The sequence below is a fragment of the Rhincodon typus genome, unplaced genomic scaffold (assembly GCF_021869965.1).
Source record: "Rhincodon typus isolate 14 unplaced genomic scaffold, sRhiTyp1.1 hic_rhity00001679, whole genome shotgun sequence".
Classification (NCBI taxonomy): Eukaryota; Metazoa; Chordata; class Chondrichthyes; order Orectolobiformes; family Rhincodontidae; genus Rhincodon; species Rhincodon typus.
Window position 1 is genome coordinate 14,014 of NW_025967317.1, and position 10,987 is coordinate 25,000.

Sequence of the window (10,987 nt, forward strand, 5' to 3'; positions counted from 1 at the left end):
TACACCTTGTTATCTCAGATTCTCCAGCATCTGCAGTTCCTACTATCTCTGATACAATTTTTGGTCTGGCCTAGTCTACATGTGACTCCAGACCCACAGCAATGTGGTTGACTCTTAACTGCCCTCTGGGCAATCAGGGATGGGCAATAAATGCTGCCTAGCCAACGATGCTCGTATCTCTTGAATGAATAAAAAAAAAACTAACTTCAGTTCACTTACCTAGTTTATTATTTCTGAAATATACAGTACAGAAGACATTACATCACCCATTTTGTTTTAAAACTCAGACTTCTAAAACATTTCATTAGATGTTAAATACATGAAGCAAGCAAGTCAAAATAGTGTTAAATCAGTGTGAAACATTGACAGTTCATAACTGAAAACTACAGCCGAAAAACCCAAAAGATGTGACATCTCTATAAGCCAAGGTATCACAGCAACAGTTCACTTACTTACTACAGGACACTTCAATTTCTAACATTATCAACAACAATTCAGCTCAACTTGAACACAAAACTATGAGGCATTTCAAATACATAAGCAAACAGAGAGACAAGTTGGAAAATGTCACATAACCAGTTTACAATTTCATGAAACATGGAAGCTGAATATTGCAAAAACCCAAAACTCAACTTTGCCCAGCTGGGAAAGCAAGATGACTTATATAGTTATCTGTTTTCATGAGCTCCATGATCTAAAAATGTGCAAGACGACTGCTATGGTGATCCGAAAATTGTGAATAAGGGGGAAGCTTTTTTAAATTAAAAGAAAATGCTACCTACTTCAGCTATTGAACTTTTGGATTAAAAAAAACATAAAACAAATCCAATCAAGCATCTAGATACTACAATTCTCATTCCCATTTTAAAATCTCTCCAGGACTTTGTATCTCCCTCTATATACAATGTCTTCCAGCCTCAACTAGAATAATTGCATTCCTTTTATACTGGCCTTGTGCATCCCCAAATTTAAATGCTCCAGCAATGGCTATGTCTTGAAATCCTAGGCTCTAGAATTCCCTCCCTAAATCACTGCAGCACTCTTCCTCACTCCCTTCCTTTGAGATATTCCTTCAAACTTACTACTTGAGCAAACATTTGGTCATCTTACCCAATTAGCTCCTTTTGTGACGCTGTCATAATTTGATTCACAATGCTGTTGTGAAGCATTTTGGGACATTTTGTTATGTTAATGGCACTGTGCAGTTCAGTGCCGTTGTTGACTCTCCATGGACAAAGCTGTTCATCTCCAGACGAGAAAAGTGATGTTTTTGCGTGACCTCCCATAATGCTACAAAATAGTCATGGAAAATGTGGAAGGTGGTGTAGAAATGAGGAATTCTATAAAGGAATAGATGAAATCAGAAGCTTTATAAGATACATTGTACACGCTAAAGCTATTTTTAAAAAGTGCAACTTTAAAGTAGCAAGTTGGAAAAGTAGGGAACTTTGCAACCAAGAAACAATTTACCAGAAAAAGAAGAAACTAAGAAAGACTAACTTTTAGAATAGCTTGGAAAATTGCACCCCAGAGCAGCCTGATAGTTTGCAGCTGCAAACATCCATTGTTGGAGTTCCCAATCTCAGTCAGGACTACCTGTATGTACCACACATCTTTCAAGCTGCTGGGTACAGAGTAACATTTGCAGCAACCAGGCAGCAGAGTTGCCAGTTCTACAAAAGCAACATATTCACGTGCTTTAAAATGATCAATTTTCTCATCCATACTGGGCACTGAATTTCATCTGATTGGGACAGGTGCTCAATAATGAGCTGCCTATCAGGCAACTTTACCATCCCAAAAGAAAAACACTCACTCAATCTACACAACTGTTATCATTCTGGACTTAATCCACCAACTTTAAACAAATACAGAACTACATTGCTCAACAGTTCCAGTGTACTAACTTTGAAATATGGGTATGAATGTGGTTTCTGGTTGTTGATACTTAACTGCAGTTGATAAGTTCAGAATAGATGTTCAGTTTATAAAGATTTAATTGAAAATAAAATTTACAGTAATTAACAATTCTTTCAAAACCACATAAAAGATGAACTGAAGAAAAATAAAATGCTTGCTAAATGGTAGCCACCTCTATTTCATCTCGCTTTGCTGTTGATAAAACAATGTACTCCTTGGTCCTTTAGCATTACGTAAAGCCGGGAGTATTGGATTTTAAAAGAATGTTATTGGGAATCGGGTGGATCTTCACTGCACTGATGCATTGAATAGACTGCTAAATACATTATTTTTGGTGATCATGTGATGAATTCACAATTTTTACTGAAGCTGTCGAGGCTAAAAAGGTGAAAGAAACTTAAATGGTACCCTTTCCAAATCTCAAAACATTAGAAACTGGAACGTTAAATCAAAATTCAAGTGTACTGACAACTTAATGGGTTAATGTGCAGATTTACACAACTGATGTGTGCATTTAAACCACAGATCAGCAAAGACAAAAAAGGTTGTAAAGTTTAAGGTCAAAACCAGTACTATAAATAACTATAAACAGCACTATGTATTGGTAAATCCTCAAAAAAAAAATCAATGACTACATCAAGCTTCCTCTGCAGAATGGCAGTTTTAACTCAATGCAGTTAGTGCATGCATGTCTCAATACAGGAATCACAGCTCGTTATTCAAAACAAGTTAAAAAGACAAAAGAAAGCAAGTCTTCTTAGTGGGTTCTTTTCACCCAGAGCCTAAAATCTCAAGGAATTTACAGCATCAGCAGTATTTTGCTTTCATTTTCAAGCAATTTACTGACCTTAAATTATCCGAAACAACAAGCTGTAACCTGGATTTCTGCACAGGGTACTCTAACAGGCCTGATTGAACAGGCCAGCTTAGCAGCAAAATACCAAAATGGGCTCCACATCACACAGCAACAGCACCATTGATCCACTACTAATAATAGATCAAAAAGAGTTTTATTTTCAATATTTCTGTAACAAATTTATTCAAGATTCATAAAAATGACCTGTCAATACAGGTAAGCGTGTCAGCAGAAGTTTAGATCAGGTTACTTGCAGCAGCATCTTGCATCTAACATCCAGCCTTCTTACTGAACCACAGTTTTAATTTCCGTATTGCCAATTTGAGTGTTCCGCCATATCCCCGACAACCTTTTGCTGTCACAGTGGATACAGAGCTTTCAGCCGAATCTCTCCAAATCCTCCCTAAGTTTATCTGCCCAGCTACAACTTCTCCCAAACCTTTCACTATCCCTTCAACCAACTTACTCAACTCTAATCTTCTAAAACAGGCAAGTGCTTCAGGTCACCATACCACAATATAAAAAAAAAAAACAGGTGCAAGTTCTTTGTAGCCATGATGACATGCCTATAATATCCTCCCTTAAAATTTTTCTCTATTATTTTTTTCACATTTTAGAACATACGTAAACTAGTAAAAGCACCATTCTCTTCGTTCCCTTCCAAGTCTTTCTTCCTAATGATACTTGTTCTGGGCCCAGTGGTCAGGAAAGTTCGTTCTCTCTTGTTCCAAACTCCTTGTCCCACAGATTCAGGTTAATCTATCAATTCACAAGGCAATACAATGTCTGCATACACTTTGTGCATGAAATTGGTCTTAAGCATCTTTTAATATTAAAACTCACTGGTGACCCCTTAAAATGATAAATTCCAATGTAACACTTATTAATGGACATAATTGAGAAATGCAGTTGCATTTTGTACCTCATTATGGCCCTCCGAATATAATTTTGCCGTTGCAAAATACTAAAACAAATTTGGTCCAATGTCAGAATTTGAGATAAGATCACACAAGAAGCGATTACGTTGCAATGTTTCATGGTTTTGGGGAGGACTTTTTTTTTTGGGTGGCAGAAAAACAAGGAAATTAGTTCCAGAAAAGCTTAAGAAAACCTTGAGAATTAACTTTGCAGATTTGAATAGCTTCAATTACAGGATCTTGTGGGCACTATGAACAGAAGTTTGTGATCTGGTATAGATTACATCGTGTGAAACACCTTTCAAAAGCGCCTGAAGAACCAGTGCACAAGTACACATGCTGCTCAAAGTTAAAACAATTCTTTATGCATTTTCAAAATGCTTAAGCTGGCTTCAAGTGAAACATCCTAGCGTGGAATATCTATAAATACAACTATCTAACCACATTAATAATTCTTCCCTTTAACAAGTCCCACATCACAATGTATTGAAATGAATTCGATGAATCGTACAGCACACGCATTTTAAATACAATTCCACTTCCCACGTGCACCCTCACATTTCTCATTTGCAAGATGCAAAGGCCCCAGAGACCGACAGCCTGAAGTGAGATTCTACAGTTACACTACTATTAAAAAATTTAGGTCTTATGGCCAGAGACAAAGATTAAAATTTTAAAGGTCAACCCTCTGCAAATTGTGGAAATTAAAATGACTGATAATTGGACCAATGAGAGTCATCCATCCAGACCTTACGTTTTCAGTGATATAAGAAAACTTTTGCAGACTATGTAAAGCAGACTTGAATTTCGAACAAAAAAAAAAAAAAAAGGGAGAGAATCCACAGCAGGTCTCATCGACCGGAAAGTGGAATAGGGCCTGGTCTAGGAAGGATTAACAATAGTTACTCTATTTCACTATGATCATGATCATTTCGATCACCACTATCATTTTCTATTCAAACGCACAATTCACACCTTTTCAAATAAGAACAGGCCACATTGTTTACAACCTGTGGGTAAACTTTTTGGATGAAAATGTACCATTAAACCAAATCTGCAACGGAACTAAAATGGAGTTTATCGCATGTGGACCATCTCTTCCAGGAAAGGAGTCTTCATGCAGCCGGTGCAAAGCTGGTCCATCCAGAGTGGTGCTTCATGTTGCAAAGGAGTCCGTCTCGGATAGAAGGTGTAGCTGGTGTCATAGTTTAACAGACAACTGATGGATGACATGTAGATGTCAGAGAATCTGCACAATCTTCGTGAAAAATAGGTCGGGTTATGATAGGTCCTGAAGATGCTCCCGAACTGGGGATTGAATAAATTCTTGGTCAGAGACCTAAAACAAGATTAAAAAAAGTTAACTTATATCAGCTTCTGAGAAGTTACTACATATCTTCCATCCCTCAGTTTTAAAACCAAGTCAGAACCCTTATTTTCTTATGAAGTTGGCCTTTAGGATGCGTGTCGATTCTGTCAATGATATCCATTAGGTCCGACACACACTGGCGTGCACTTCATTGACTGGGGAGAATCCCACCAGCTTTACTGTCCATATGCAATATTACAAGAGATTAAAATTTATTTTCAAATCACTTGCACACATTACTGATATTTTTAAATGTTCCATTATTTGATGAAATCATTAGTTAATCTGCACTCTTTCTGCATCCAGCCACATTGGTTCTAAAATCCTCAACTTCCTTAAGATACAAACAGAAAACATTGTAAATACTCAACAGTTCAGGCTACACCTGTAGAGAAAAGCACTGAGTCAATGTTTCCGGTTGATTAACCTTGGTCAGGGCTGCAACATTTATGATGCAGGGAAGAAAGAAAAAAGGGGTCAAAAGAACAAGTGGAAAGGTCTAGAGAGATCAGTGGGTTTCTGGGGAAAGGCAGAAGAAATAAAATGGCAAAAATGGGGTTGTGGTGCAAAACAGAAGGAGCTCGTAGTCGGAGAAGTAAACAAACAAAAAAGAAGATGGAGACAGAGGAGCTTTAGTGTTTGTATCAGAATTGTTGTCGGCAGGTGGCGCTGGGGGAAGAAATGGAAAAAAAAAACCAAGAAAGTGGTTATGATCTGAAATTGGAGATTTCCAGCATTTCTATCATCCCCCAATACCCTTGGCCAGTTAAAATCTAATAGCCAAATCTCATATGCTAACAGTGCCATTTCTTTGGAATCCCCTTATGTAATTCTCAGGTATTTGACTCTTCATCAGTTGAGGAACCAGAAGATGAAGCAGGGTGTGCCAGAATGAACTAAGGAATCTTAGTGGCCTTTCAGGAAACTTAGAACTATTGTTTTTTTTATAAAAAATGTTACAGATAAAATTCTAAAACATTGGCAATTTATTCATGAAATCCTCAAAAACTCATTCAGCAGGGCCTTGATTCCTGAAATCTTTCATATGCAACATGAAAAAAAGAGAGACAAAACTAACATGGCATTGCTGAAACAACAAAATAAACACTCCAATTCCCAATTGAAAAATTCTCATATCTTATACTGACTGATATGGTCTTGGGTTTAGTCTCTTATCTATGTTCTGTAGGGCTCAAAATGATTCCCACTGCCACAAGATTGAGGACTACTTTTTGATTAAGAGCTTATTTTTCACTCAACTCCTTAATTAGACCATGCAGTCACATAGCAATAATTCTTTCTGTACTTGTTCTGATGTTGGGAGGGGGAAAGGAAATGGGAGAGGAGGAGAGCGCTGAACTCAGAAGTAGAATTAGAAGAATTCATCAACCGCCCCTATCATCATCACTGGTCTAAACAGGTCCGTTTCCATGCTGTGCATCTGACTTTATGACTAAAAACTAAAAACACAACATACATGAAAACATTCACTTCTTAGATACCACACCATATAAATTGGCACAACAGGCATAATTTATTAACAATTGCTTTTCTGTTAAAAAAAGTTGACACTTTCAAACAAAAAGAACTAAACTGGTGAGGTCACAGTTAAGGCGATGCAGGTTTGTCATTAGCACAGCAGTAATTCATTGTTTGAATGATGCTTTGAGATGTGATAACACAAATAAAAATCATAAAATAAAATTGTTCACTTGTTAATAGATGTGATACAGTTGTAAGTATTCATTGCAATCACATCCCCCATTGCACTTTACCCCATACAGCAGCTCAACTCCTGCAACTTTAATGTAAAAACTGACTATTAATATTCGCAAGGAATTCATTACCTTTGTTTATCTGTTCACACCTAGGGAAGTGATCCTTTGTGGGAAAAAAAATTAAATAGTTTTCTCCCCTTTGCAAAATTAATTCCAACCCACATCCCATACCATTCTCCCAGTTTCCTTCTCGTTTTAGAGCCTCACCTCTTTTCCAGATCCTCTCCCTCAATCCTCAGCTTTGGCACTCTCACTCCTGGGCATCCACCCCTTATCTCTCTGGCCTTGCTTCTCAGCCTCGCTCACTGTTCTAGCTTTTACATCTTCTGCCCTTGCTAACTGCTAGTCACTTTGCTCCTCCAACAATTTTGGTAGTTAATTGTCAGTCATCTTTTAACTAGTTCATTCTCAGTGGCAATGCCTCTATCAGTCAACATTCTCCTCCTTAAATACATATTTTCTCCCCTTTACTTGGCAATTCTTGTGAATTGTCCTGATGAGAAGATAAAAAGATTTGACAAACTCATTTTTTCCATCAATAATTAATTCAAAACATTTTGCAAATTTGGGAATTCTGATAAGTGTTTATTTAATGATTCAGGACCATCTTCTGCATCAATTTAAAAATTGTGTCTTCATTTTTATGGCTTTCACCACTCCTGTTTTCACCAGGCAGTCTATCGCACCTGCCGGTTAAAATAATTCACTAAATGAAACAGTAGGTCAGATGATCCCCATTAACTGCTACAACGTAACAATAACTTCCACCACTCAATCAAATGTTGAACTTGCCGTGAGCTCTCACCTTTGTGGTGCAAGATGCATATATATTAATACAATCAAAGCATGGTCCTTGTTCTATTGCAAGGACGTGCACTCATTCTGAATATTGATTTTCATCCACAGATTTGTGAGCACTTCATTGACAAATCTTTTCCTTTTAGCCTGTCCTCTTTCAGATGAGGCCACAAACATACATCAGATTGCAATGTATCTTTATGGCTTTCTCAGTGTAAACTAATTATATTTGTTATACTTGCAGAGCTCCAAGCTTTTGTTTAAAATTGTCTTGTGCAAAAATGCTTGTTTTTTCAATATTACATCAAAATTACAACACAATACATTACATTAATTCTTGTCTCTCCTTTATCCATTCATTGAGCACTTGTTTAGACTCAGCATCCTGATATACCTGTGGATACAAGATACTGTGATATATTACAGAAATAGGTGAAATCTTACAATTTTATTTCAGTCACTACTCTGCTCAAGTAGCAATAATCCATTACCATGAGAACACCGTTCAAAAAAAAGCGAAAAAAAGGCATTCATTTGGGAAGGTGGCAGTAACTTGAATTAAACAGAACCGAAAGAACTGCAAGTGCTGGAAATGCTCAGCAGGTCTAGCAGCATCCGTGGAGAAAAAAAAATCAGAGTTAACATTTTGGGTCCAGTGACCCTTCTTCAGAACTTCTCTCGACAGATGCTGCCAGACCTCCCGAGCTTTTCCAGCCATTTCTGTTTTTGTTAGTAATTTAAATTATATGGGTATTGATTATTCCCATTACCCCTGCACTAAAACATTGAATTATCCAATAAATTAAGCAAAGACAGAGATAATATTTAGTGCCAAAGAATTGTTTGTTGACGACAGTTCCAGATTGTTAGCAGTTTGGAACACAATTCTAGAGTCTGACGATGACTTAAGGCAAGGGGAGTGGGAGACTGATCAAATTCCAAGCTTATCATTGTACATCAAGTTCCAAAAGTGTCCTGCCCTCCATTATGTCCTATTCAATACCTCATGTTCAAACAATTAAAAAGATATCAGAACAGTCAGTGCAGTCTTCAAACTAAAATGACTTCTAGAGACCAAAAAAAAAGCAACTTTTGTCTAACAATTTGAGCATCATTCTGGAATGTCCTGGCCAACTTAATTGCTCATTAAAATCCAGTGTCATCACTGAATATATTTGCCTCAAATGAAAATGATCCCACATCCCTGGTTTTCACAAACTCTTTTGAAGCAGATAGGACAAGCAGCATTCAGTATTCAATCCGTTGCCAAGAACAATGGGAATAATGAGAATAATGAGAATTGGAGTAAAAGTGCAGGCAAACCTGAATCAAGTATAAATCTGAAGGGAATGAGGTTACTTCTCAGAATGTGATGAGCTTGCAGACCAGCAAAACTCACTTGAACCGGGATATTGCAGAAGTGATGAAATTACCTGCAGCCTCTCCAGAAGTCCTGTCAGAACCTGTAGCCAGGTCAGTCCATGTGTAAACTGTTCGGTGTTAATGGTGCTGATTTCTGTATCTAATTCTGGTACAATCGCTCCTGTTCTCCAGCCATGTCGAAGCATCAAGTCCTATTGATCAAGGCAGACAAATGTAAAATCTACCCAGTTGTAAATTGCAGTTATTTTGTCTGTGTCTAAACCTTAATCACATGAGGAAAGATGGAAAATAATTAATTGATTGATAGCACATCTCACAGGACCAGGAAGACTGACTTAACATTCCAGCATGAATTCTTATTGGACCATTGGCACAGGCCGATAGGATTCAAAACTAAATCAAAGTGCACCGCAGTGGGAAAGTACCAACCAGGCTGAGGGGGTCTCAGCTTCAATCCTTCATCTTTATTGGATTAGTGGACTCAGCTGTACAGCCAATCACAAGAGTCAAAATCTTTTTCCTCTGTCGAAATTTTTTGCTGACATGCAGTCAGTTTCTTTCAAAAATAACTGACAGGACATTTAATCCCATCCTATCATCTTGCAGTAGAACAGTCCCCATGTTGTCATTAATCAGCTCAAATGGCTCCTCATCGCTAAACATGGAAGAACGGTGCCGTAATCAGGACAGCTTTCAAAGGCTCTTCTACACTCATTCTATACAAATTTTCTGATGTTCTTCAACAAATAAGTTCAGAACAAGCTTGTGTTAAAAATCCTAGACTTGTCCTAGTCATGGGAAAATGCAAAATAGCCCACACTGTTACCTCTTGGGGTTACTTGGTCTATGCCATTATATCACCTCTGCCTTGGCAAAGTCACTCGTAGCCAGATTTATAACCAAAAACAACTTTTTCCCAGCACATCAAACCAACCACTCATTCAGTCAAATTGTGTAAAGTATTATTTCCAGGTTTGGATAAAAATCAACCAAACTGATGTCACAGTTAAACGTCCTTCAATTACTTTATTGGTTACTCATTGAAATGTTGCTTGTGCATTTTTCATTCCACATAGCATGCTTTTTCCCCTGAAAGTTCATCTGGTGATAGAAAAGCCAATTTGTTGAGCTCCATCAGTTGACAGAACTTGCCAATACCTTTTAGCAAGTCAATTTTTGTAGACAAATTTATTCACTGGAATCCTCTAATTGCCTATCCTATTCAGAGTCTGATTTTGAAGAGATTCTCTATCACCCAAAAAAGGGAGTCACATAGCTGTAGCTTCAATTCCTAATTTAGAAAATCTATTGCCTCTTCCTTGAATATTCATAACTGAGCATACACTTTGCTCAGCTTCAAATAAATCCTTCAGCATTTTACACAAACCCTTCTGATGTGGAAAATAAATGCTCATGACACTGAGATAATCTATTTCTTCACACAGTTCTAAATTACCTCCCTTTCCAAGAACAAATTTCACACATCCAGCTTAAGGCATGACTTCTGCAAACCCTGCCAAACCAAAAACTTCTTCTAAGCTAAGGGGCGTTTACCCGAAATCCATAAGAAAAAAAAATTAGAATTTCAAAACTGAAAGTCTAATGCACATCTGTATGCATGGGAGAGTTGCAAGAACAAAATGTGTTATCAAATCCCCATCGGCAACCAAGTGATATCTCTTACGTGCTGGTTACAGAAATACTGAAACTGTGCTCAGAGACGTGCCTAGTAAATGGAATAAGCAAGGTGTGTGCGTGCGCGTGGGGAGGGGAAAATTGGATATGGCAGCATTACAGCAATACCCAGTGTGGGTCAGCAAGGGACAAAGTGTACAAAACAGAAAAAAGCAGAAATTTAATAGGCTCCAAAAGGAAGGGAAAAAATGACAAAAAGAAGTAAAACTAATGGCTCTTTATTCAAAAAGAAAGAAGTATTCATAACAAAATGAATTAATGGCACAAGTAC

At 37.5% G+C, this 10,987-nt stretch overlaps 1 protein-coding gene across 1 annotated transcript; it reads right to left on the reverse strand.

The window, feature by feature from the left end:
• Positions 1 to 211: 211 nt before the first annotated feature.
• Positions 212 to 9,231, reverse strand: LOC125481314 (5'-nucleotidase domain-containing protein 2-like). Its single transcript, XM_048592695.1, has 3 exons — positions 9,072 to 9,231; positions 7,968 to 8,032; positions 212 to 5,032 (listed from the first exon to the last, which is right to left on the reverse strand). Exons 1-3 carry the CDS (start codon positions 9,204 to 9,206, stop codon positions 4,771 to 4,773), a joined length of 462 nt encoding a protein of 153 aa, XP_048448652.1. The 5' UTR covers positions 9,207 to 9,231; the 3' UTR covers positions 212 to 4,770.
• Positions 9,232 to 10,987: the final 1,756 nt, after the last annotated feature.

Excerpts from the sequence above, each read along its gene's own strand:
- LOC125481314 (XM_048592695.1), bottom strand. The coding sequence starts at position 9,206 with ATGCTTCGACATGGCTGGAGAACAGGAGCGATTGTACCAGAATTAGAT. Across the intron at positions 8,033-9,071 it reads GACTTCTGGAGAGGCTGCAG|GTATATCAGGATGCTGAGTC; the intron begins GTAATTTCATCA and ends TTGTATCCACAG. Across the intron at positions 5,033-7,967 it reads AAGGAGAGACAAGAATTAAT|GTCTCTGACCAAGAATTTAT; the intron begins GTAATGTATTGT and ends ATCTTGTTTTAG.